This window comes from Rattus norvegicus, chromosome 13 (assembly GCF_036323735.1).
Source record: "Rattus norvegicus strain BN/NHsdMcwi chromosome 13, GRCr8, whole genome shotgun sequence".
Lineage (NCBI taxonomy): Eukaryota > Metazoa > Chordata > Mammalia > Rodentia > Muridae > Rattus > Rattus norvegicus.
The window spans coordinates 52351787-52379428 of record NC_086031.1 but is presented as its reverse complement, the minus strand read 5'-3'; the positions used below and the strand labels follow the sequence as shown (position 1 = coordinate 52379428).

Sequence of the window (27642 nt, the reverse complement as noted above, 5' to 3'; positions counted from 1 at the left end):
CAGGATGCTGGTTCAGCTTCAGAGGCAGAATCAAATCATGAGCACAAATTGTAGAGGATAAGGAAGTACCCGCTTGGGCTCTCAACACTGTTGGTGATCCTTTTATGAATCTGCCATAATCACCTTCTTTCTAAACCTGACCCCTTTCTTTGGTTGTCTCTAGAAGGTTCCATTCTCTCGCATCTCTCCTTTCACTCACATTGCATTTGAAAATTCTCCATCGAACAAGCACTGTCTTATCCTCTCACACTATTGAGACACGTGCTCATCGGCCCACACCTGTAACGGACTTCCTGTTAGTGTAAGTGCTCCCACCTGTGTGTGAGACTGCTCCACCTATGAGCTGACTCCCATGCGTCTTCCCTCTAAAACACCCTGTATTTGTAAAATGTCCTCTCTATTCTTCATGACCAATAAGACCTTGGATTTCAACCAGGTCATGGATATGATTTAAAATTTCTTATCCCCGTGAAAGTCATAACCAGGCATGCCTGACGTGTCTTCCCCTACAGCACTGTCTCTGATAATTTTTACACTTTGTCAGCTATGCATGACTTCTGCTCCCTACCTCCCCCAGACACCCACTTGTTGAGGGTATGTGATTCCAAGTCACCACATCCGCTTTGTTTTACTTGACGATTTAACAGCAGTCAAGACAGTCATCAGCCTGTCTTGTTAGGTAAAATTCAGTAGCTTAAAACAGCAGTTGATTATCAATAAGGAGCCGATGGTACTTAATTCAGTGAACATGTGGCTTTGCTGAACTAGGCTGGGCTAGTTCTAGAGTGCTTTAGGACAAGCTAAAGCTGTGGCTTTGCATATTTGACCAATAGTATTCCTCTGCTTCTGAGGTACAAACCGATGGTGGTGCTAACCCATGCCAGGTTTGGTTTTGACATTTTTCAGACGCACAGCCTTCCTGTATAGTCCAAGCCAGCTTTCCAGTCCTTCCCTGTTCTGACGTGACAGACAGGAATCACCATCCCTGGCTAATCCTTGGCTTCGTATATGCTTGCTAATATGGAGGAGGGAAAATATTTTTACCTTTATATTTATCTTCAGTTTGGCAAACACCATAGTTTTGATTTCAGGTGTCGTGAAGAAAAGTAAGAACTCAGTAGAGTCTTTTTCCAGTTTGTGTTGTCTACATAAAGGACCACCACGAGAATAGGGAAGAGTTAAATATGCTTAGGATTCCTCTCTCCATGTAGAACTGTGTGGAGAGAAAAGTCCTTTTAGGATAAGCACATGCTCAAAAAAAGGGGGTGGGAGATTTCGGCCTGACTGGAAAGGTTTGCAGCAAAGTGCGTTATCTCTGAAATACATGAACTCTTTTCATATGTAAATAAAGTAAAACTTGGCAGCTGTACCATCTGTGAGAATGTGAGAGTTCTGGGAAAATGAGTCATTCAATGACAAAGATATGAAACCGGTTTTGAATGTAAAAACGTGTGAGCTACTTGAGAGCGCAGGATGCTGGTGTTAGCACTTAACTTCTGTCAGGAGAGCATCTATGATCGACAGGGGCACCAAGAAATTAACAAAGACTTACAAGGACTGGAGGGGGAAGCGGTCAGTGGTTACTACTGTTAACACCACATTTTTAAAACTGTTCTAATATGGAATCAAATCTTTAAAGTGTTCTTAGAGACCCCGCAGTTGCGCACCATTCTCTGAGCCCAAAAGAGCCAGAGCTTCAGGGACAGTGAGCCGTGTGTCAGCGCGATGTGTGGAGAGACAGGCACATGCAGGACGGATGCAGGCTGCCAGTTCTCATTTCTTCCTTCTCTGTGTGCCATTGCCTCGGTTGTGAGAAAAGCCAGGTGCTCATTTTGATGTGTTTTAAAGTGCTTTCATTTTGTTTCGGCTCAGAAATTTGTTAGCCTGTGTTTAAGGTAACATACTTAAAACTTCCACACGCAAAGCATTGACTTTTTAAAAAATGTGCATGCGATAGAAAGGCAATTAAATTATGCCATGCATGAATGCCAGCAGCAAACCACTGAACTGAGAATAGGACCCCCGTTGAAGGAAACAGAGAAAGAACTGGAAGAGCTTGAAGGGGCTCGAGACCCCAAAAGTACAACAATGCCAAGCAACCAGAGCTTCCAGGGACTAAGCCACTACCTAAAGACTATACATGGACTGACCCTGGACTCTGACCTCATAGGTAGCAATGAATAGCCTAGTAAGAGCACCAGTGGAAGGGGAAGCCCTGGGTCCTGCTAAGACTGAACCCCCAGTGAACGTGATTGTTGGGGGGAGGGCGGCAATGGGGGGAGGATGGGGAGGGGAGCACCCATAGAGAAAGGGAGGGGGAGGGGTTAAGGGATGTTGGCATGGAAACCAGGAAAGGGAAAAACATTTGAAATGTAAATAAGAAATACCCAATTTAATAAAGATGGAAAAAATTATGCCATGCAATGCAAACCATAAGCTGTGCTCAGAACTGTCCACATCGTGACGCTTCAAATGGGCAGCTCTCATCACTCTGTGTATCTAGCCTCCCTCCCATCTCCCATCTCCATAAGTGGGCTCTCCAAAACTGAGTGAAAGTGGAAATTCCTCCCAGGGAAACAAATAGGTCAGCTCTTCTAGATGTCTGTTCTCCTCTACAGTAAACATATACATCAGAGATGGGCTTCTTCAGAATGTTTTGGACTTTTCTGTTTATTAAGGAATAAGCTATTTTTCCTGTACTGGAAAACACTATCACACAAATCCCAGAAACTAACTCGATTTAGTTTTCCTTATTCATAAAGTTGGAATAGTAAGGAATCAAGTGGAATTTCGATTTTCTCATCAACTTTGAATATAAAATTGACTATGGGATTCTAAATTATTTTAAAATGATAGAAATATTTATGAACTTATGAAATTAAAATTTGTCTACATATGGTGCTTGAAAGTGCAATGCTGGGAAGAGGGCGAGTGGCACACGCCTGTAATACCAGTACTCAGCACAGAGCAGGTTGATCGCAATGAGTTTGAAATCAGAGCCATAGGGTGAAATCAGGACAGTCCGAACTATAGAGTGAGAACTTGACTAAAAACAAAAACACAAACAAACAAACACCCCTCCCCCATCCAACAATACTGCTATTGCTCCTGGTGCGGACTTTGCAGTAAGTGAAAGGCCTAGATGCTGGTGTCACACTGCCGGAGGGAATCCAGGGCTGCCAGTGTTTCCCAGACAACTCTGGGTCAAGTTCTGAGACTCTAATGGCCATTATGAACAGGGAACTAATACTTTCTCCACACTAGGCCTAAGATAATTTATACATTGAACTAACAATATACACAGCTGTTGGGCATGTAGCTCATTTAATATGGAGACCAGGATACCACATACTAATTCTTTATGTTGGAGGTTCACTTCTTTACAAACTACAAAATCTACCCAGAGATCAACACTCTCAGATATTTACTTTTTCCCTCAAAAATGCCCTTAAAACAGAGTGACATTATGTTACTTGAAGTTAGGCAGGGATAACTAACAGTGATGGGATCCATCTCTAAGGTGACTTGCAACATTTTGTTTCTGTCTCTGTTCCCACAGTTTAAAAAATGCCTTTTGGACTGACAGTGGAGTACTATGGTATTTCTCATCGATTAATTAATTAAAGTCCTGGCATATTCATTTCAGAGGTATCTAAGGATCAAAATTACGTTCTCCTCTTTTAAAAACCTATTTCATAGGAAGTATACCTAATAAAGCGTCCTCTGAGCCAATAGAAAGAAGTGTGAAATGTACTAGAGCGATCGCTGTTTCAATGTTAAAAAGCAGGTTCCTTCCTTTCCTCAACTTGCTTCAGATTAAGTGCCATCCAGGAGAAATGACACCATGTTGTTTATTTTTTAATTCCGTGCCACACAAGAAATACGTGACATGAAAGCGTGTAGGCAACTTCGGTGGACAATTCATCCTAACAGAGCATATCCCGACTCTTTCTGTGGGCTTGGAAGGACGAGGTACATTCAGCTGGTGGCTCTGTAGTTCACGTGGACTTCTGGTTTCATCTCACACACCATGCTCAACAGCTGCTTAATCACGCTGTCCATACACTTGTGGTAGCTTCCGCTCAATTCCTTTATCTTCTCCAGTGTTTGCTCTTCGAGTTCATCCGAGAGGTGGCTCTGAGAGCCCATTATCTGTGAAAGCAAAATATGAGATTTATTTTAACACAGGCCAGATTAAAACGGTTAGATCGAATTATCTTATAATTCAGCCTATATCTTTGTTGGTTATTTCATGGTGTGATTTTTTTTTCTTTTCGCTAGAATTCTTTCTTCTGGGAACAGAGTGGACCATGAAGACCCTGGTTGTGAAGGATGAATATCCCTATTAGCGTCTTCATATCAAGTCATTAGTTGACCAGAATATAATGTAACAAAGGAAGTTATCAATTTAAAGGAATGCTGCAGTGAGGCACTAGGAGAGCTAACATTTTCTAAAAGCCAGTAGTTTGCTAATGATTTCTCTCTCTCCAAACCAATGGCTCTCAAACTGGGAGTTGCAACCACTTTGGGGATCAAATGACCCTTGCACAGGGGTCCCCTAAGACCATCAGAAAACACAGATGTTTACATTACAATTCATAACAGTAGCAAAACTACTGTTGTGGAGTAGCAATAATGAAATAATTTTATGGTTGTGCGTCACCACCACATATGGAATTGTATTGTATTAAAGGGTACAACACTAAGAAGGGCAAGAACCACTGCTCTAAACTTAGCCACGCCTCCCCTTCCTTTTCTCCCTCCTCTGCTCCTTCCTTCTCTTCCTCTTCTGATTTTTGAGAGTGGGTCTCATGTAGCCCCTCTTTGCCTCAGATTCAATATGTAGCTGACAGTGACCTTGACCTCTTCATCTTCTTGCCTTTTTTCAGTATAAAAAGCCTGAAAGGTAAATACTTTTCAAAGTATCGCCAATGCTCAGTACTTATGATAGGACTGGGAGGCTCCCCTCACGTTGCAGAGAACTCAGTCCCTGTGTTCTGTACTTCACATAGTCTAAGGCCTGAACATTTGGAGCTTTCTATGAATTGGAAGTCGATCATCCTATAGCATACACTTGAGCCAAGAGTATTGTCACTTAAGAGTGACAACCTTGCCTCATATTGATGCTGATGCTAAGAGACTTGATTTCGTTCTTTATAATTGAAATATTCAGGGCGAAGGGATTGCAAAAGATGCTGACACGGGAGAGCGTGCCAGGGAAGAGCTGCTCTAATGGTTTTATACTATGCTTGATGTAACAGAAGCTATGGTTGCTCTCACATGTGCACCTTTGATCACTTAGCTGTAAAATTGTCTAGGAAGTCTATTCAGAGTGATGGGGAGTTATTGTCCAAAGCAGAGAGCAAAGCTCCTGTCTGGTTTATATTGGGTCCTTCCTGTGAAACGTTTCACGAGGTTAAAACTAGCCAGTTTCTAAAATTATGGCCAGCTCTGTTCTTACTTTAAAATTTGATGTAGTGGCCGTATCAGAAGCACTTACAGAGGATAATCAAAGCTGCCTGTCATTGGTGATGGCGGCCCTCTCTGTTCTAGTATGCCATTCCCATGACAAGCTCTGCAACAAGGATAAGAGGACAGGGAAACACTTGCTGATTTGTTATTTTGATAAGGGTCGATTGGACATCTACTATAGAGCAGTAGCCGGAGATCTAGGGAAACAATAGAGAACACAACAGAGAATCCATAATTTCTAGACTTGTAAGTCTGCCATGGTGGACAACCATAGTAAACGCAAATATACAATGCATCATATGGTGATAAATGCCATGGAGAAAAATTAAAGACCGTATTGTTTCCCTTTGTTTTTAGAAGAGGGGTCACTTTAAATAAGGTGCTCAGGTGGAGAAGCTAACTGTTGGACATGGATAAAGAAAGATGAGCCTTTTAAACACAAGAGGGCTATGCAGAACACTGTGAGTAAAGGCCCCATGGAAGCGAGATGCTTTTTCTCCCTAGGAAGAGAAAGGTAAGTTCAGTTAGAATAGACGAACTTAAAAATATGCAGAAAACATAAGCACCAGTCATGAGGGCCCTGCAAAGAATTGAACACCCGCTGGGCAAACACTCTACCCTAAGCTATGTTCCTATTCTAACGAGGACGATTATTTGAACAAAGAACTTACTGAGAAACTTTTTGTTCATTTTTACAATTGTGTTCAACTTCTGAATCTCCATGAATTCTTCATGCATTTCTTAAAATTAAAGTTGTTGGTGAAGAGGCCTGAACTCTCGTGCTTTGTGCTTTGTTTTGCAATGACAGGTTTCTGAATAGAATTATATTTATTATTTTCATGGTGCAAAGACATGCCACACTACTTAGCTTCGATAAATAGAGCTTGATGCTTTCTTCTAGACCTGTTTGCAACATGGTATGGTGTCCTTTCTGAAAATATCATGCTTTTATTTTCTTATTTATTGTTTCACTTTGCTTTTTACTCATATGTGTGTATGTACATGCAGAGGTCAGAAAAGATACTGGGTCTTCTAGAACTGGGTTACAGGTGGTTGTGAACTGCCGGATCCTGGGAATTGAACTCAGGTCCTCTGAAGAGCAGGAAGTCTCTTGACAACGGAGCCATCTTTCCAGCCTGATCATGCACTTACCTTTCACTACAAGCTGCATCCACTTCAAAACGATAGTGTAAAAAAAGAGCCATTTTTTCATATTTAAGTGACAAAATTACTGGACGAAGGTATCCAGTTGTCAAGGAATCATAAGGGAATCGCACAGGCTTTCTTTCTTTCTGTGGTTTTGAAACAGGGTCAGGAGGCATTGAGCTCAGCTCCCCTTGCTTCCACCTCCTGAGTCTGGGACTGCAAGGGCATGTGGCACCACAGGACTAGGGACAAGTATCTATGTGGTTCTGCTAAAAGAGAGTTGGCCTAACAAATTCATCCTGCATGTGATCTGTTATTAAATATTAATCCACAAAATATATGTATTTCTGTGGCAAGAATACTTTAACCCTTCCAGTTGTTGATTTCATGATGTGAAAATGAATGCTCACTGCAACTGACTGGCTTTTACTCATGAAAGTGAAATTAGTAACTTGTTTAAGATTTAGCCACATGTTCTGCCTTGGCCAGACTGAATCTGTTGAACTCCAGCAGATTGTTCTAGTGTTTTATCTCAGCATTTACACACAGAGACGCCTCACCTGAGTACCTGGAGGTGGGGCTGCTGTGTTCCTCACCTTAGACTGCTTCAGGCGGAACTCCTTCTCCCTCTGCATTCTGTACTGGTCGGTCTCTGCCACGGCTTCTTCCTTAGCTTGCCTCAGTCTCTTTCCTTTTCCTGAGAATTAACCACAACAGACGTAACTTCAGAAAAACATCTTTTCTGATACGGGGTCTCATTATGTAGCCCTAGCTGACCCAGGACTTGCTTTGTGCTTTAGGCTGGCTTCGAATTATGGCTGCCTCTTGTGTGCTGGCGTTACAGACATGAACCACCACAGCTATGATGTTCAGTTAAGCGCTGGAATTGCTCTTGCAGAGGATCTGAGTTCGGTTCCCAGATTTCATTTCTAGTGGTTCCAACTGCCTGCATCTGAGTGTGCACCGTCACGGGCACAAGCTCACATACATACACACACTTCAGAAAATAGTAATGAAAAACAAAACATTCGTACTGGAGAGATAGCACAGTCATCGAAGCTACCTCACTTATCTTTCAAAGAACACAAGTTACATGACAAACAAGTGACTTCTACTAAAATACATTGGTGAATCTCCCCTCCCCTCTCTTTAAAAAGATTTTTTTCCCATTATGTCAAACTTCATTAAAATAATATTTTTTTTGTTTTCTTCAATTGGGTTCTTTAGAGCATAGAGAGACGACTTTCTTTCACACTTAACTGTTCAAGTGAAATATCTATCCATGTACCCACAGCAGTAACGGTTGAAGAACAGCTTTTAGCTGTCACTTACTCAAAAAAAGACATCACTTGGTCAGATTTTATTTTATTTTTTAATTTTTTTTTGTCCTGACTGGTTGCCAGGCATCCTTCAGTCCACACCAACTGGATCCTATTTAGCGCTGGCAAATCTCCAGAATTATTGCAGACTGCAACTCAGACTCTATCAAATGACTTTCATTTTTTAAAGCATTTTATTGGGATTTTTTTCTTCCCGTTTTCTACCTTAGAATGTCTGATTAAGCTCCACAGCACATCAAAGTAGGCTCCCTCCCCCCCACTTTCTGGTAGCTTTCTCTGAGGGGGACTTGAAAGAGGCTATAAAACCAATTGTTTTTAATGGTTGGGAGATTTAACTAAGTAGCCTTCTTTTCTTTTATTAAGAGCAAAGGTGTAAGCCTTGAGCCATGAGACAAAGTAGATGAAAGTCATCTACAAACACAGCAGTGGGGACCATTAGTCATGCATCCTTTTGAGAAGAGACTGATATTAATGGCCGCCCCATCCCCGCCTGTCTCCACTTTCTGGGGGCCAGGCAATGAATGCTCTGTAGCTTTAAAACTTTAAAGAAACTCTGAGCCTTATTATTCTTTCTCAGAGTCATTGCTATTTTAAATGCCATATTCTTTGTTTATCTGACATGGTTTATTCTCTGATCGTGTCCTACGTTCAGGTTATAAACTTTGTTAACTGTTATACTGTACACAGTTTAAATTAGATACATACTCCTCCTTAAATAGCAAGAAGAAATTTTTAAAATTTAATTAATTGTCATTGTTATTATGATTATGATTATGATTATTATTAATTTGTGTGTGTGTGTGTGTGTGTGTGTGTGTGTGTGTGTGTACGTTAGAGGACAATTCACTCTGTAGAGTTTGTTTTTTCTTTACACTTTTGTGTGGGGTCAAACTCAAATTCAACTGTCTCGGCAAGGACATTTACCTGTGAAGCCATCTCGCTAGGACAGAAAGAAAAAAAAAGCCTTAATATAAACATGTATCTGCCACCTGTATCTTTGTAGCATTTGTGCCAAGGGCAGGTTGCTTCTAAACTTCCCTCCTAACTAGACAGGAGTTGTTTTGGTGGTTACTGAAACATATTTAGAATAAAGACCGAGTCACTGAGTTACAAATTACCATCTACATTTGGGTAGAACTGTGTAACAGTTGTTCAGGATACACAATCGTCCCTGTTTTCATTCACTTTAAGTACAAACTCTGATGGAAACTAATATTGCCTTGATGCTGGAGGGTTAGTGAGACACTCACAGCCAGCCTTGCCTTCTGCCTATTGGTTAAGGCTTCCTGACAGTCGTATACCCTTAATGCTTCAGAAGCTTATGGCTCTAAGCAGTTCTTGGTGGTAAACACACCCCACTCAACAGAGATCCTCTTGTTGCATCTTGTCATTGACCTCAGTATAAAAATACAAAATATATGCTAATATTTTCTTAGTGATGACTTGTATCTATGATTACCTTACAGAATGAATGGTGCAAACTAGCCTTGCTCCCCTTCTTAATCCCATACTAGGTAAAATGACCGGTTTCAAAGTTGTGTCTCTAGTACATTTTTTAAAGCAGCAGTAAAAGGAAAAGCTATGTGTGGCTGAGTCCTGAGCAGAATCCAGCACTGCCCTAAGAGGCTCCACCACACATCGATAGTCTTGGAGTCGGTCTATGATTCCCCTGTCATGGCACCGGTCACCTGCTGGTTTGCATTCAATTACAGAGGAGAGCCACAGGAAACCGCTGCTGGCACAGCAATTTTCTGGATAGACTCAGCAGCTGCTGCTGTGCAAACGTCTGCATATGCTACACCTGGTTTAACCCAGTGGAAGAAACAGAAGCATAGACCTGATGGTTTAGTTAGAGGTGAAGTGAATTGTGTGCATCAAATCCACTTGTATTAACCTCCAGCTTGCTTCTCCATGAACGGGAAGAGGACCAACATTTGAAAGTATAGCTATTTCTTAAGTATTAAAACAGTTCCTACATACTAAAAGAAGTTCATATTTTTATTCCCAATATACTCTTTATCAACATAGAGATGAGCATATGGGACAACTTGGATTTTTTAATGTAACAGTTGAATGTATAGGCCCACAGTACTTATAAGGATACACAGACTTCCCAGGGCAAGAGTTCTGATTTGGAGCTCAGGAAATGCATTCATTGTATGCATCATGTTTTAAATGGGATTAATAGGGTGCTGCAGAGCAGATCCAGAGGGAAAGGTTGCCTTTAGTCTCCAGTTATTTGTCTGGAGATTCTCGACTACCTCCTATATAAGCACAGAGCCAGACACAGAGAAGGCAGAAGTGTGCACATACAATCCTTGCCATGAAAAAGGTGCTATTAATTCAGCATAGTATGTGGAATATACTATATATATATATGTATATATATATATATATATATATATATATATATATATATATATATATATATAGTGTATGCACATCCTGCCCCAGCTTCCAAGAAGAGCACTATCAAACGAATAAAATTTCAGAGAACATATGAAATCCTACCGGGAAAATAATGCCACATTGATCTTGTTTCTATTCACTCTGCAATCATTGGAAAGTTTACAGAGAGAAACATCTTAAGCTTGTAGAACATAGAGGCTTTTCCTCAACCCATGCCACCATCCTGCACCTTTATGCTACATTGTAAGCCAGGGATCTAAGCAGACAACTTCATCAGGGGCTGCATGAAAACTGGTTGGGGATCTTCATAAAAAACTATGCAGGGAGTCCAGACAGCTGGAGTGATGGACAGGGACATCTAGAAATTAGAAAAGGACAAGATAATTTCCCCTGAATAAAGTCAGTCGGTTTTCCATGCCTGGCCTGTTGTACAGACAGACCTGTTCTACATTTAAGCAGTAATTTAACTCAGAGGGATCCTGTGATGTGTTTCCTGGGGAGGAAAGGGGATGCAGACATATTGGAGTGATGTTTCAATGCGTGGGAAGAAATTAAAATGAATTAACCAGGGCAAGCTAAAAGCGGTTCTATGTTGGAGACGGAGGGCAAGGCACCAAGTGTGCTATTTAGCTGCATGCCTAGGGCAGGCAAAAAGACTATGTGTCCTAAGATACAAACAAGTATTAGACACAAAGACACCTCTTTCTTGCTTTCGATGCTATTTAAGAAATATTTCATGGAAAAACGGGGTTTCTTTTTATCATCTCAGGAGGGAGTCAGAATTACACAGTAGATATTACAGAGAAGACACGGAAAACTTCAAAACTATGAGCAAGTCATTTACAATTTCTGAGTCTTTGTTCGCATCCAGGTCAAAATAATCATCTACTACACCAAGTCATCTTGAAGATTAGCAAAAGATATTCAGGAAACACAGGGTGACGACTAGGTGTTTAATGATTCTGAATACCTTCAGATAGGAGACATTGGTCTTTAATGATTCTGAATACCTTCAGATAGGAGACATTGCTATGAGGACAGGTCTGGGAATGTCACTAGAAAGCCTCCTGAAGGCTCTCCTGAGGATATCCAAGGGTTGAAACTCAGAATACAGTTGAACAGCTATGTTGGCAATTCAGGAGGATGATGGGGAGGGAAGATTAACATGTAAGCCATTTAGGTCTTTGTATGTGCTACTTGTGACAATGGTGTCTGGGCAGAAATCAAAGGAGAACATGCAGAATGAGGAGAGGGCTACTGTTTTAAGGTAGGGAAATAGCAACAGTCAATCTTCAAGAACAGGCATATGGTAGAGAAGTAAGGAAAGGCAAAAGGGACAGAGGATCTGACTCACAGTACACAAGCTAGAGAGAAGTGAAGCAAGGCACCTGGTGAGCTAGCAGTATTGAATGTCTAGTGTGTATCTTTGCACTCGTATAGATCTTTGGATATAGCAGTGTAAGGTTGCAAACCTTACTGTCAGTATTCTGAATGTAGTCCAGGAGACAGATCACCGACAATATGTGCATAACATGACAGGGATATCGAGCACTATGAAGGATAAAGGAGTCTAAGGGTAGAGAGAAACTGTGAGAGGTTGTGGCTAATATAGATGAACTCTCTTGGTTGGAATCGCTAAGGAGCATAGGAGTCAGTCAAAGGGCCCTGCAGCTACCCAAAGGGCAAACCTCATCGAGAGAGAAGGGACACCCAGCATAGTAGGTCCTGAGGTAGGAAGTATGGTGTGCTCAAAGAAGACCAATTCTAGAAAATGGAAGGAATATTCTTGGTTTGGGGAAACGTGTTAATATGATGACAAATCCTTCTTGATTTAAAGAATGCTATTTTTTTTAACAATTGTTAAAATCACTGGAAAAATAAGCAAGTCATCAGGAAGAAAAATGTAACAAAACAAACAGTCAAGCCATCTCTGGTGACCATGACTGTTACTAAGCCAGAGTCTTTCCCTTCACCTCTACTTTCCTTGATGCCTAATGTACTTTTCTTTTGGTCATATTTTCCTCTTAAAAATTATAACAAAACTGCATAGATTTTTGGATTAAATTTATCTAAAGGCTGTTACTAGACAAAAGTGTTCTGGTTCTTTCTACAATTTACTCAAAGATGTGAGAACACAGTATACTTAAGAAATACTCTGTTACTGGGTGGATTATAAAGAAAAGGGGAAGTATTTACAGGCCTGCAAAGTATATAAGACAGGGCCACAAAATTTTATATACGGGTTTTATTTTATTGGTTTATTAAAAGTCATGTATTCATGAACCAAAACATCCAGCTTCAGAGTGGAGATTTTATTAAACAAAGGAGCTTGTTCAAAAAAAAAAAAGTTGATTACGGATTTGGAAACAAATGAGAGATCTGCTGCCTTACTAAAACTGATGAGTGAAATACCCACAAAATCCAGACTGAAGGACTATGTGAGCGAATGTTACCTAAGTAGAAAGCAGAAATGTTTCCCGAGTATATTTTGCATCAAAGTGATTCACTGGGAGACTCGGGTGACAGAAGATCAGGAAGGTCAGCATCTTAAGGCTCTCTGAATTCTGTTTATTCTTTGGAGTACTATTAATAGATTAGATTTACTGGGCCCTTGCTATGTGGAGGGAAGTTTAGAATCTTTTGCGAGTGTTAGTTCTGTTACTCAAGAGCACGTCATGTAGAGGCACTGTTCCCAGAGGTATTCTGAGATGGAGGAAGTGGCCAACGTCAGGTGAGGACAATGACCTGCTGGGGCCATGCAGTCATTACGAGTCGGAAGTTGAATTTGTACCAGACTCCACTCAGGGAGGACTAACATGGTAGGGAGCAGCAGGGTGTGTCCTTCACACACTCTTTTTCTGTAACTCTGGGGAAGTTCTAAAATGTCCTTGATTGTTCAGCTTTCCTCACATCCAGATGTAAGTGTTTAAGCGTTTACCATAGCTTTGGGTGTACATCGTATGATGCGGTTTATGGCTTTTAAGTGAACACACATGCCATTCTCTGTAGCTTGAAAAGCAGGTGACTGAAGCATTTGTAAAACGTCATGGCACGTGTTATAAAACAGTTAGAAATGCAGACTTTTTGTAAGATTTGAACTTCACGCTTGGGGACATTTCAAAAGAGCACCCTTCACCTGGAGCTCTGGAGGAGAGTCATGTGCAAGGGTGTAAACGCTGGAAAACAGCCGTTTATTTCAGAGAAGGGCATGTCTCCTGCTTCTGCTGATGCTGGTATTTTGGATCTCTGATTCAATTCTGATCCATGCTTCTGCTTAACGGCCGGATCTGTACCTCCAGGGCACGTCTATGACATTCCCTTGTAACACATGTAAGCTGTTATGGAACAACATGCAGCTTCTGTTTTTGGTTAATGAACACTTACAGAGCAAATGTGACTCAATGGACAGCAAAGTACACTAAGCCTTTTGGCCCCTTTACAAGCACCATGGTTGCTTAGCAGGTGAGAATATGCACCAGAGCCTTGCTTGGTGGGCCGAACCATCTTCTGTTTCTCTGCATAGGAGATGTGGTCCTACACCTTGCATTAGGGCTAGATGGAAGTGATCAAACCCCTTTCCTCCATTCTTCACCATTTCTCTATTGTTTCTACTTATGGCGCTGTATACATCTAGAATAGGTATCAAAACAAAATATATTTATAGATTCAGTTATATATTCAGTTTGCACTCTAATAAATATAGTATTGTACAGTTTTCTTGTCCTTTCAATGCCATGTATAGATTATAGATTATAGAAACAACTATAGCCATACAGCATGTATTTGTATGGACTTAGCGACTCAAAATTTTACATCAAGAAATGCAGCTGTTTCACTCCAGTGGGTGGATTTTCTTCTCTGCTTCCACATAATTGGACTTTTCCATCTGTTCTGCAGCCTGCCTGCTCTCCTCAAAGCATCTTGGTCAGGCTCCAGTGAGGGCCATGAGAGCTGGTTGGGACAGGCCTCACCAACTTTGAAAGAATTCCTGGCGCACCATGTCTACAGTCCTTTAACCGCATCCCTCCAGGATGTTCATAAACTCTTATGTAACAGCCTTGCTGGAATCTAAGTCAGCAATATGTGTGTGTGTGTGTGTGTGTGTGTGTGTGTGTGTGTGTGTGTATGTGTACATGTGTGTATGTATGTGTGTGTATGTGTATGTGTGTGTATGTATGTGTGTGTATGTGTATGTGTGTGTATGTATGTGTGTGTATGTATGTGTGTGTGTCTGTGTGTGTCTGTGTGTATGTATGCGTATGTGTGTGTGTGCCATAACCTCTTTGCTCTTAGATTTTCCTAAAACAGTGAATAATTCTAATTACTTTTCCTCTCTTTCTCCTTTTCTTTACTCTTTCCCTTGATTGCTTCTCTCTCTTACAAAAGTATACTCACCCACTGTACCAAAGCAATTTTCTGAGTTCCTGACTTTTAAATAAATTTAAGAAAGAGATGGTGATCTATTATAACCTTTACTCCAAATCTCTGCTCTGCCTATATATCACATCTTCAAATGAACCTTTCTTACTTCTGGCAGAAATGATGTATCTGTGTTTATTAAAATGACAACTCTATGTGCCTCTGTTATTCCTTCATCTCCTTTGAACTGGCATTTAATCGGTCTTTAGCACACCAAGTACTTCAATAAGGAAGACCTGAGGTCTACTTGTGAGGTTACACCAACAGCACCACATGCACCCTCACCCAACTGAGTGAATGAAATGAAAACGACAAGGACAAGAGAGAACAGGCCACACACCAAGTGTATACAGTGGTATTTCTCTTGACCACAGATAACTTAAGAACTGAGTAAGGCTGGTGCTGCTATAATCAAACTGTCACCTGCTGACAGGGTGGGGCAAAGCAGCCTTGTTAGGTGCAACCTGTGCCAAAGTCTCTTCAGGGCACAAAGAGGACATCCTGACCTGCTCTGGAAGTCTTACTTAGCTCAGCAGTGCTGAGGGTCAAATTAACTTTCAAATTATAATTTTCAAATTACCCATGCCTTTTACTCTTATAGGTTGCTTAGTTGGTTATTATTATTGGCTGACTACTGGCTTGGATATTCAGGAGCCAGGATATGATATATAAGATAAATTTGTGTACATACATACATACACACACGAAGGTGTCAGTTAATAAAATGGCTTTCTAGAGCACAGATAATACAATATGCAGTTTCAATATGATTTCTGAGGAATGATTCCCCAAGGTCAGCATAGTCACGGAAGGAGGAGAAAGAAGCTCGGCTTTTATATTCACTGTGAACTCCAACGCACAATGTTCTCAGTGGCACTCCTCATAAACATTTGGCATAATTAGTGATATTTCTTCTTTAAGCACTTTGATTAGAGTTGGCATGATTGTTTTGGAATCACAGAATGATACTGATCAGATCCCATACATGCAGCAAAAATAACCTGTGATTAGTAGTGTATCTAAAGAAAAAATGTTTCTGTGAAAAAAAGCTTACCACCTTGTAAAGATTAGCGCGCACACACACACACACACACACACACACACACACACACACACACACAAAGCAATGCCACAGGTATAGATGAGACAATTGAAAAGATTAGGGAAAAAATAATCTTTAGAACCTTAAAAGGCTTGGCCTTTATTCTTAATATTCTAGACATTTTAAATGTGCATAGAGATATTTGAATACAAGACTTGAGAATTTTCTAGACTGTTTAAGTGGGTAGGCTGTGGACCATTTTGCTTTCTGTAAAATGACTGCATTCACACTCTCTTGCAATTGCATGCATGGTTTTGTCATAGGGAAAGGAAATAAAGTGTCATTTTTTTTTTGGTTCTTTTTTTTCGGAGCTGGGGACCGAACCCAGGGCCTTGCGCTTCCTAGGCAAGCGCTCTACCACTGAGCTAAATCCCCAACCCCGAAATAAAGTGTCATTAATGGTTCAAGTTCCTTTGCTATCGACCCACTAAAGACCTCTCTTCTGTATGTTCAGAAACCGATTCACCATAAGAAAGGGGAAGGGCTTTACCATCACTGCAAACATCAGAGAGTGTCTACCTGCTTCCTGTCTGGCATCCCCAAAGTCACACAAGCAACACTTTAGAGACCCCGTAGCTCCCTGCCTATCTGGTTTTGAATCTATCTGCAGACAAAGCAAGAAAAAAGATGAATGGCACTTCAAATTGTTACATATTAGTAAATGATAGGAGAGAGAATCCTGGAGAAACATAGATCTTCGGTTGGGGAGCCAGAATTCAAGATGTCAGTCTTGTATAAAAGCTGTCTAGTGACGGACGTGATCAGAAAGTTGCCTTTCTCTTCACCATTCTGTAATATTGTGCCAACTGAGGTGAGGGGGTGCAAAAGAAGACACAGAGGTAGGCGTAAGCCTAGATCCATAACTTTATTCTCTTGGAGCTAGTCACTTAGCACATGGCCTCTCAAAAGTGTCACCCCAATCGACAAAACCCCATTCTTGCTGTGACTGTGGACATGCATAGCTCCTGCTAATGGCTTAAGCTTTCACTGGGAATGTGGTAACATTACCGTTCAAATATAGGTCTGCCTGACTAGGAAGCCCATGGTCTTCTCCCTCCTCCCTCTGCATTTTCCGACCAGCCCCTTGGGTGATACTTACTCTTCTTTGCCTCATCCAGCTTGTCTTTGGCCCTTTTCTCTGCTTGCAGGAGCTGTTGAATCCCCTGAGACTGGCTGGTCATGGTGTCTTGCTCCAAGGAAGGTGACGTCTGTGGAAGCTGGGACGCACAGGCCCTTTTATTCCCTAATGGATCACCACCGAACTCAGCTTGTTTTGTCAACAGGGAACACATAGGTGTTTGGTCCAAACTTGCCAGATTGGATCAGAGAGTTGGGTGCCCAGGTGAGCTCAAGGAGGAATCCAGGAAAACAAGTTAGTTTCTCCAAGGCATTGACAATTCACGGCCACTGACTCGAGCTCTAAATAAACAAGGTAACTAAACAGGGCTACTGGGTTAACTTAAAAGAAATGGGTAAGACATCTCTATACACTAGTTTCCATCATACCCATCCCCACCCCAATATTGACTTGTTGAATTGCCTTTCAGGATACAATGTTTCTCCCTGCACCTTTTCTCTGCAATACTTGTTTCATTCAGGCCTTTATCTATCTCTGTGATTGAGTCATCTGCTTAAGGAAAATTGATTTTCCTTCTTCAAGGAAGGAGATTTTCTGGCTTTCTTGGAGAAGATCTATTCTCCCCCTGTCCTAGGGCTCAGGTAATAGAAAAGGAAGAACATTGGGGCACATTACGTCCTTCTCTTGTAACCTTTCCTGCAGTTCATGATGCTCCCACTACAGCGTCTAAATCAACAGTAGGAGAAGTTATTCCTCTGTGCACGTGAGGTTAGTTTAGACACGTCTTTACTGTTACTTCCTGTCTATGTGTGTCTATGCACGATGTACAGTGAAGTCTGCGTATCTCACCTGATTCTGTCCAGGAAAAGAGCGATAAGAAAGCCACTCACAGTAAAGAGTCTGATGGGACATTTATATGCATCCAACACTTTTATTGGAAAGGAGGGGTTAATATTAACTTAGACTGCATGACACAGACTTTCATGGACGTCAGCTTTCATGAATAAAACTTCTGTCACCTTAGTCTGTCGGGAGCAATTTCTTCAAATAGGCTCCTGGATTTAAGCACAAATTTAAAATGGAGGGCCAAGCCTTTTAAGGTTCTAAAGATTATTTTTTTCTCCCTAATCTTTTCAATTGTCTCATCTATACCAGTGACATTGCTTTGTGTGTGTGTGTGTGTGTGTGTGTGTGTGTGTGTGTGTGTGCAAATCTTTACAAGGTGGTAAGCTTTTTTTCACATATTTTTTCTTTAGATGCACTACTAATCACCTGACTTTGTCTTCTCTTCCCTTCTCTCTCTTCTTTCTTTTTCTTTCCTTCCTTCCCTCCCTCCCTCCCTCCCCACTCCCTCCCTCCCTGCCTCACTTCCTAAGGGAGGCTAAGACTTGTCTGAAACTCACTATATGTAGGGTTAACTTTGAAGTTTTGATCTTTCTGCCTCCGGAACGTTGGGGTTGTAAACATGTACGGTTACACTTGTTAATGCCTGTTGGGGACTGAGGACAGAGCTTCCAGTGTTCTAGACAAGCCCTCAGCCAACCCAGCTACAACTCTAGCCCCTTGAATCAACTTTGACATTAATTATATTGATTAATATAATAATTAGTACAACTGGGATAACAGATTTGTCAATAATCATGGCTCTTGATCAACACACATTCCTACTGAATTTCAGTCTATCATAGACAATGGAACCTTAATTTCAGCCTATCTTAGACCGTGGCACCTTTTGTTAGCTGTAGTGTTAGAATTGTTAGTTATTCTGTGAACTATTAAGTGGAGATTGTTCTGAGGAAACCATTTTGCTCTTATGCAGGCAGCTTTATTGAATGTCTCATCAGTACAGAGAGAAAGAAATTTACAGGGATTGATGTTAAATAAAATGACTTCATGAAAATGATTCTTCATGTTGCCTAGAAAAGTCTATGTGTCCCCGAGGTTTCCTCAGTTCACAATAAACTCCTTACTGGTTTCCTGTATGCTTTGTTTTATTTATTGAAGTAAAATGCATAAAATATAAGTTGTCATGTATTTTCATCATCTGAAGGGATCTTTGCTAACAATCAGGCACCTCCACAGCCAGCCCAAGGGACCCTTCAATAGCAGGACATGTCATCATTAACTGCTAAGAGACAACAGTCCCGCTGTTGCCTAAAGTCCCATGCTCTCCTGTGCATGCACTACACACCCTGATAAAAGGCCCCATTCCTCTTCCCCCTCCCCTTTTCCCTCTACCTCCACCAGAAACAGGCTCTGTATCACTGCCCTCCTCCCCCGAATAAACATGTGAATCTTGTCTCATGGTGTGACTTTATTGACTCTACCACATAGATCTAACAATATAATACTTTCATATATAAGAAAGTTTATGATGGATGCACAAAAGACACTTAAGTGTTTGGTCCCAAACCTCAAACTTGCAAACTGTCAGTGCTGCTGACATTGTTGTAAAGACAAAATGGCAGTGTGAGTGGAAGTTGGAACCTACAGGATTATTTGAGGGTAGATTAAAAACTTACATTTAACTGTTCCTCAGAAACCTATGCAAAGGGTTTCTGTCTGTTGGAAAGGGCCACTGCTTTTTTTTTCCCCATGAGCCCAGCAAATGGGGTGTCTAGGTCCTTATTAACATATACCAATGACTCATATCAATGTCCCTGGGCTCCTTTGACCTGTAAAATCGCCTGGCCCTCCCATCCCTCAAAATCATCTAGGCTGTTCTGGTTAACAGGCTTCTCTCCCTTCCCAGTCTGTTTTCTGACTAGCAAGGCTATCTCTGTCCTTTTGCTATCTTCTCAACCCCCAGAGGTAGTTTTGGACTCCTGAAATGCCTTTGGCTTTTCTATCTTCCTCAGTGGCACCTTTGAACTTTCTGAATAAACCTTCTTTCCACCTCTAGGACAGCCTACTTCCATGGTTCATTGTACCCTCCTGTAATCACATTAAGATCCCTCCCCACCACTGCCACAAGGTGATATACCTGAGTTACTCAGTCTGGTACTAATTATACCATAAGAAAATTTGAACTAGGAGATCTCAACATTGTCACAATTAAATATTGGTCTGACAAAATGGACAAACTTCAATAAGTTTCTCTCTTATTTAGTTGAACACTCTTCTAGTCCAGAATTATAACCAGTGAATCATCCCTTGTACAGAAATATGCAAAAGAAGAGTCACTGCCTCTTTTGTAAATAGAAGACTGGTCATCCTCACCTTTTCAAAGTGTGGATTTCACGTAGACCAGGCTTGTCAACCCCCTATAAAGCTAGAGTTGAACTGATCTTCCTCCTAAAGCCTCTTAATTTGGGGAAGTGTAGTTGTGTACCACCAGACTTCACTTACTCTTGGTGTGATAATAATACCATGAAAGGATTAAATGCTAAGAACTTGAAGTTTGAATGTGACACTTGAATATCTTGAATGTGTAAACAATCAGTGGATAAGGATTTCTTTTTATTCTCATTAATAAAATGCCAACCATGTACCAAATGCTGAATCTATGACTTTGTTGTTGATAATGTGTTAGTGCTTAACTTATGTGAATCTCACAATTCCCTTCACACACCTTACTTGATGATGCGGGTGTAGATTGTTGGTATATGTCTTAAAGTAAAAAGGCTCTGGATAGTTTACCTGACAAGTTAAGGGAGAAGGGGGTATTTTGTTTCACAGTTCAGGGACCATTGTCCATCACAGCTGGGAAGGCATGTTTGCTGAGGTGACAGGTGCTAAGTGATATTCCTATTGTGGTGGCAGAGGGGAAGCAGAGAAAGCTATGGCAGATAGGAAAGCTAGGCTACAACCTGAAGCCTGAATTCCCAGTGACCAAGACCTTTATCAGGTTCCCCCTTCATAAAGGTTCCTGAACCTCTCAAAACAGTCCCACCGAAGCAATAATCACTATTCCTTAATATCTCTCAACATCAATGGCCTCAACTCCCCAATAAAAAGACATAGATTAACAAACTGGATACGCAACGAGGACCCTGCATTCTGCTGCCTACAGGAAACACACCTCAGAGACAAAGACAGACATTACCTCAGAGTGAAAGGCTGGAAAACAATTTTCCAAGCAAATGGTCAGAAGAAGCAAGATGGAGTAGCCATTCTAATATCAAATAAAATCAATTTTCAACTAAAAGTCATCAAAAAAGATAAGGAAGGGCACTTCATATTCATCAAAGGAAAAATCCACCAAGATGAACTCTCAATCCTAAATATCTATGCCCCAAATACAAGGGCACCTACATACGTAAAAGAAACCTTACTAAAGCTCAAAGCACACATTGCACCTCACACAATAAGGGTGGGAGATTTCAACACCCCACTCTCATCAATGGACAGATCATGGAAACAGAAATTAAACAGAGATGTAGACAGACTAAGAGAAGTCATGAGCCAAATGGACTTAACGGATATTTACAGAACATTCTATCCTAAAGCAAAAGGATATACCTTCTTCTCAGCTCCTCATGGTACTTTCTCCAAAATTGACCATATAATTGGTCAAAAAACGGGCCTCAACAGGTACAGAAAGATAGAAATAATCCCATGCATGCTATCGGACCACCACGGCCCTAAAACTGGTCTTCAATAACAATCAAGGAAGAATGCCCACATATACTTGGAAATTGAACAATGCTCTACTCAATGATAACCTGGTCAAGGAAGAAATAAAGAAAGAAATTAAAAACCTTTTAGAATTTAATGAAAATGAAGGTACAACATACCCAAACTTATGGGACACAATGAAAGCTGTGCTAAGAGGAAAACTCATAGCGCTGAGTGCCTGCAGAAAGAAACAGGAAAGAGCATATGTCAGCAGCTTGACAGCACACCTAAAAGCTCTAGAACAAAAAGAAGCAAATACACCCAGGAGGAGTAGAAGGCAGGAAATAATCAAACTCAGAGCAGAAATCAACCAGGTAGAAACAAAAAGGACCATAGAAAGAATCAACAGAACCAAAAGTTGGTTCTTTGAGAAAATCAACAAGATAGATAAACCCTTAGCCAGACTAACAAGAGGACACAGAGAGTGCGTCCAAATTAACAAAATCAGAAATGAAAAGGAAGACATAACAACAGATTCAGAGGAAATTCAAAAAATCATCAGATCTTACTATAAAAACCTATATTCAACAAAACTTGAAAATCTTCAGGAAATGGACAATTTCCTAGACAGATACCAGGTACCGAAGTTAAATCAGGAACAGATAAACCAGTTAAACAACCCCATAACTCCTAAGGAAATAGAAGCAGTCATTAAAGGTCTCCCAACCAAAAAGAGCCCAGGTCCAGACGGGTTTAGTGCAGAATTCTATCAAACCTTCATAGAAGACCTCATACCAATATTATCCAAACTATTCCACAAAATTGAAACAGATGGATCACTACCGAATACCTTCTATGAAGCCACAATTACTCTTATACCTAAACCACACAAAGACACAACAAAGAAAGAGAACTTCAGACCAATTTCCCTTATGAATATCGACGCAAAAATACTCAACAAAATTCTGGCAAACCGAATCCAAGAGCACATCAAAACAATCATCCACCATGACCAAGTAGGCTTCATCCCAGGCATGCAGGGATGGTTTAATATACGGAAAACCATCAATGTGATCCATTATATAAACAAACTGAAAGAACAAAACCACATGATCATTTCATTAGACGCTGAGAAAGCATTTGACAAAATTCAACACCCCTTCATGATAAAAGTCCTGGAAAGAATAGGAATTCAAGGCCCATACCTGAACATTGTAAAAGCCATATACAGCAAACCAGTTGCTAACATTAAACTAAATGGAGAGAAACTTGAAGCAATCCCACTAAAATCAGGGACTAGACAAGGCTGCCCACTCTCACCCTACTTATTCAATATAGTTCTTGAAGTTCTAGCCAGAGCAATCAGACAACAAAAGGAGGTCAAGGGGATACAGATCGGAAAAGAAGAAGTCAAAATATCACTATTTGCAGATGATATGATAGTATATTTAAGTGATCCCAAAAGTTCCACCAGAGAACTACTAAAGCTGATAAACAACTTCAGCAAAGTGGCTAGGTATAAAATTAACTCAAATAAATCAGTTGCCTTCCTCTATACAAAAGAGAAACAAGCCGAGAAAGAAATTAGGGAAACGACACCCTTCATAATAGACCCAAATAATATAAAGTACCTTGATGTGACTTTAACCAAGCAAGTAAAAGATCTGTACAATAAGAACTTCAAGACACTGAAGAAGGAAATTGAAGAAGACCTCAGAAGATGGAAAGATCTCCCATGCTCATGGATTGGCAGGATTAATATAGTAAAAATGGCCATTTTACCAAAAGCAATCTACAGATTCAATGCAATCCCCATCAAAATATCAATCCAATTCTTCAAAGAGTTAGACAGAACAATTTGCAAATTCATCTGGAATAATAAAAAACCCAGGATAGCTAAAGCTATCCTCAACAATAAAAGGACTTCAGGGGGAATCATTATCCCTGAACTCAAGCAGTATTACAGAGCAATAGTGATAAAAACTGCATGGTATTGGTACAGAGACAGACAGATAGACCAATGGAATAGAATTGAACACCCAGAAATGAACCCACACACCTATGGTCACTTGATTTTTGACAAAGGAGACAAAACCATCAAATGGAAAAAAGATAGCATTTTCAGCAAATGGTGCTGGTTCAACTGGAGGGCAACATGTAGAAGAATGCAGATCGATCCATGCTTATCACCCTGTACAAAGCTTAAGTCCAAGTGGATCAAGGACCTCCACATCAAACCAGACACACTCAAACTAATAGAAGAAAAACTAGGGAAGCATCTGGAACACATGGGCACTGGAAAAAATTTCCTAAACAAAACACCAATGGCTTACGCTCTAAGATCAAGAATTGACAAATGGGATCTCATAAAACTGCAAAGCTTTTGTAAGGCAAAGGACACTGTGGTTAGGACAAATCGGCAACCAACAGATTGGGAAAAGATCTTTACCAATCCTACATCAGATAGAGGCCTTATATCCAAAATATACAAAGAACTCAAGAAGTTAGACCGCAGGGAGACAAATAACCCTATTAAAAATGGGGCTCAGAGCTAAACAAAGAATTCACAGCTGAGGAATGCCGAATGGCTGAGAAACACCTAAAGAAATGTTCAACATCTTTAGTCATAAGGGAAATGCAAATCAAAACAACCCTGAGATTTCACCTCACACCAGTGAGAATGGTTAAGATCAAAAACTCAGGGGACAACAGATGCTGGCGAGGATGTGAAGAAAGAGGAACACTCCTCCATTGTTGGTGGGATTGCAAACTGGTACAACCATTCTGGAAATCAGTCTGGAGTATCCTCAGAAAATTGGACATTGAACTGCCTGAGGATCCAGCTATACCTCTCTTGGGCATATACCCAAAAGATGCCCCAACATATAAAAAAGACACATGCTCCACTATGTTCATTGCAGCCTTATTTATAATAGCCAGAAGCTGGAAAGAACCCAGATGCCCTTCAACAGAGGAATGGATACAGAAAATGTGGTACATCTACACAATGGAATATTACTCAGCTATCAAAAACAACGACTTTATGAAATTTGTAGGCAAATGGTTGGAACTGGAAAACATCATCCTGAGTGAGCTAACCCAATCACAGAATGACATACATGGTATGCACTCAGTGATAAGTGGCTATTAGCCCAAATGCTTGAATTACCCTAGATGCCTAGAACAAATGAAACTCAAGACGGATGATCAAAATGTGAATGCTTCACTCCTTCTTTAAAAGGGGAACAAGAATACCCTTGGCAGGGAAGAGAGAGGCAAAGATTAAAACAGAGACGGAAGGAACACCCATTCAGAGCCTGCCCCACATGTGGCCCATACATATACAGCCACCCAATTAGACAAGATGGATGAAGCAAAGAATTGCAGACCGACAGGAGCCGGATGTAGATCGCTCCTGAGAGACACAGCCAGAATACAGCAAATACAGAGGCGAATGCCAGCAGCAAACCACTGAACTGAGAATAGAACCCCCGTTGAAGGAATCAGAGAAAGAACTGAAGAGCTTGAAGGGGCTCGAGACCCCATATGTACAACAATGCCAAGCAACCAGAGCTTCCAGGGACTAAGCCACTACCTAAAGACTATACATGGACTGACCCTGGACTCTGACCTCATAGGTAGCAATGAATATCCTAGTAAGAGCACCAGTGGAAGGGGAAGCCCTGGGTCCTGCTAAGACTGAACCCCCAGTGAACTAGACTGTTGGGGGGAGGGCGGCAATGGGGGGAGGGTTGGGAGGGGAACACCCATAAGGGGGAGGGGGGAGCAGGATGTTTGCTCGGATACCGGGAAAGGGAATAACACTCGAAATGTATATAAGAAATACTCAAGTTAATAAAAACAAAAAAAAAAAAAACAAACAAACAAAAAAAAAAAACAGTCCCACCAGCTAGGGACCAAGTTGAAACAAAGTAGCCTATGAGAGAATTTTCATGTTCTGAGAATAATGTTTATAAAATACATGAACATAACTAATGGTGTGGAATCGATGCTGAAGAAAGTCCGATGGAGAGGCCCCAGCCTACAGAGTTCCCGAATGGTAGAACCTTTATATGGAGGCTGATTTTATCACTACACATGGCCTTCTTACTTCTTCTGAATGATTTTCTTTTCCTGATATGAAATATGAAAAGAAAGGAAATATTACCTATTATCACTTTGCTTTAGGTAAAACTACTCAAAATATAAATTAATTAAAGTTCTATGTGCTGTGTTAGCCGCTTTAGTCACTATGAACTAGGTAATGACTGTCTATAAGTATCTCTGATCGATTAGTTTATCACCTTGGGCATTTGGTGGCATGACATGCAGGGAAACCACAGTTAGCAAAATGGCTTTCCAGGTGGCTCGGAAGCAAGAAGAGAGGGAAAGAGAGAGAGAGAGAGAGAGAGAGAGAGAGAGAGAGAGAGAGAGAGAGAGAGAGCCCACAGTCATCATCAAGGTCTTTCAGAAGGACCTAAGGTCTCCTTATAGACTTCACCCTCTTAAAGTTATAGTGCCTCCCTATAATGCGAAGATGGAGACCAAATTTAACACCTGGACTTTTGAAGAACATTCTACCACTTCCCAAAGAGTACACATGGACAGACCCATGGCTCCAGCTGCATATGTAGGAGAGGATGGCCTTGTTGGGCACCAATGGGAGGAGAAGCCTTTGGTCCTGCCAAGACTGGACTCCCCCAGCCCCCAGTTTAGGGGACTATCAGGGCGGGAAGGGGGTTGGTTGAGGAGGGAGAACATTCTCATAGAAGAAGTGGGAGGGGAGATGGGATGGGGGCTTAAGGATGGGAAACTGGGAAAGGGAATAACATTTGAAATGTAAATAAACAAATATCCATTAAAACAAAACAAAAAACCAAAACCAAACCAAACCAAACCAAAACCAAACCAAACCAAAACAAACCCAAACAAACAAAAAAAGAAGAACATTCTAGATGGAAACATTAGCAGTTTTGAGTGGTTGGTAGTAACACTATCACACAAAATGATATTTGGCTTCATGTAAGTGCCCAATTCTTAACTGTCCTTCCTCAGGGACCCCAGTTTAAACACCTGTGGGCCTTCCTGTCTGTCTATTTAACTCCCCCTGCTCTTTTCTTGATTCTGATGCTATTGTGTCCTCTTCTGTTTTACAAAGAAATTAAGCTAAATAAAAATAGTTTCTTTAAACTGATGCAGTATTGAGTAATTTTTGGATTTTGTATTAATGTTAATATGGTTTCTACATGTTAGAATATTTTAAAGCGTGTTACTATTTATTGTTTAGTAGTAGGATTTAATTTTTTTTGGTGTTGTTTGGTTTTTCATTCTCTTAAGTGATTAGCTAGTCGTTAGCACTACCATCATTGAAAATAAAACAAAACAAGAAAACAGAGGGGTTGGGGATTTAGCTCAGTGGTAGAGCACTTGCCTAGCAAGCGCAAGTCCATGGGTTCGGTTTCCAGCTCCGAAAAAAAGAAAAAAAAAACAAAAACAAAAACAAGAAAACAGAACAGGAGGGGCTTTTTCTAAGCATATACACAGATGGGTACATCAATCACAGCCATGTTGCACAAAGTATATCTTACATTTAGCCTTTTGTTCTTGGCTACATTTTCCTAAACCCTTTCATAGTTTATCTTCATAATTCAAAATGTAAGGAATGGTAGTAAAAACAGTGAAGTGTTTAAAACAAAGACCATGCACTAGTTTTGGAAGGCGCTAGCACTGAAGTTTGAAGGCTTTGCTGTGAAATCTTTCTTATTTGTGTTCACATTCAGTTTGGAAAGAGCCTCAAATGTTCAGAATAGCTGTAATTATAAATTTAGCAAGTGCCCACTATAGATCTAGTTTCTCTCCATTAAAGTTTCATTTCTACTCAGACTTCCTCTTATTATCTCTTGCATATGTTTCTGCTTGTCACATGATCCCTCCTCCTGATATATCAGTTTGACCCTTGAATTGGATTAATTGTGAAAACTGGGTTAATTCCTGCTTTCCCAAGGGCCTGAAACCTCTAGGTATCTTACCACTGTGAAGTTCTTTCTTTAAACACAACTCTGAGACTTGGTGTGGTGTTCCTGCAGGTCCCAGCTCCTCTCTTTCACTTTTCTTGCTCA

At 40.7% G+C, this 27642-nt stretch overlaps 1 protein-coding gene across 4 annotated transcripts; it reads right to left on the bottom strand.

Moving 5' to 3' along the window:
- Window positions 1-2644: 2644 nt before the first annotated feature.
- On the bottom strand, window positions 2645-27642 carry Atp6v1g3 (ATPase H+ transporting V1 subunit G3). Of its 4 annotated transcripts, none has more exons than XM_017598760.3 (4): window positions 27553-27642; window positions 16988-17235; window positions 7179-7315; window positions 3834-4152 (listed from the first exon to the last, which is right to left on the bottom strand). In XM_017598760.3, the coding sequence occupies exons 2-4, from the start codon at window positions 17178-17180 to the stop codon at window positions 3979-3981; spliced, it is 504 nt and encodes a 167-aa protein (XP_017454249.1). In that variant the 5' UTR covers window positions 17181-17235; window positions 27553-27642; the 3' UTR covers window positions 3834-3978. The 4 variants fall into 4 exon arrangements, with proteins under 4 accessions (NP_001099461.1, XP_017454249.1, XP_017454250.1 ...); XM_017598761.3 differs by having other exon boundaries at window positions 7215-7315; NM_001105991.1 differs by lacking the exon at window positions 27553-27642 and having other exon boundaries at window positions 2645-4152; window positions 7215-7315; window positions 16988-17097.

Excerpts from the sequence above, each read along its gene's own strand:
- Atp6v1g3 (XM_017598760.3), bottom strand. The coding sequence starts at position 17,180 with ATGTGTTCCCTGTTGACAAAACAAGCTGAGTTCGGTGGTGATCCATTA. Across the intron at positions 7,316-16,987 it reads GCTGGATGAGGCAAAGAAGA|GAAAAGGAAAGAGACTGAGG; the intron begins GTAAGTATCACC and ends GTTAATTCTCAG. Across the intron at positions 4,153-7,178 it reads CCCCACCTCCAGGTACTCAG|ATAATGGGCTCTCAGAGCCA; the intron begins GTGAGGCGTCTC and ends TTGCTTTCACAG.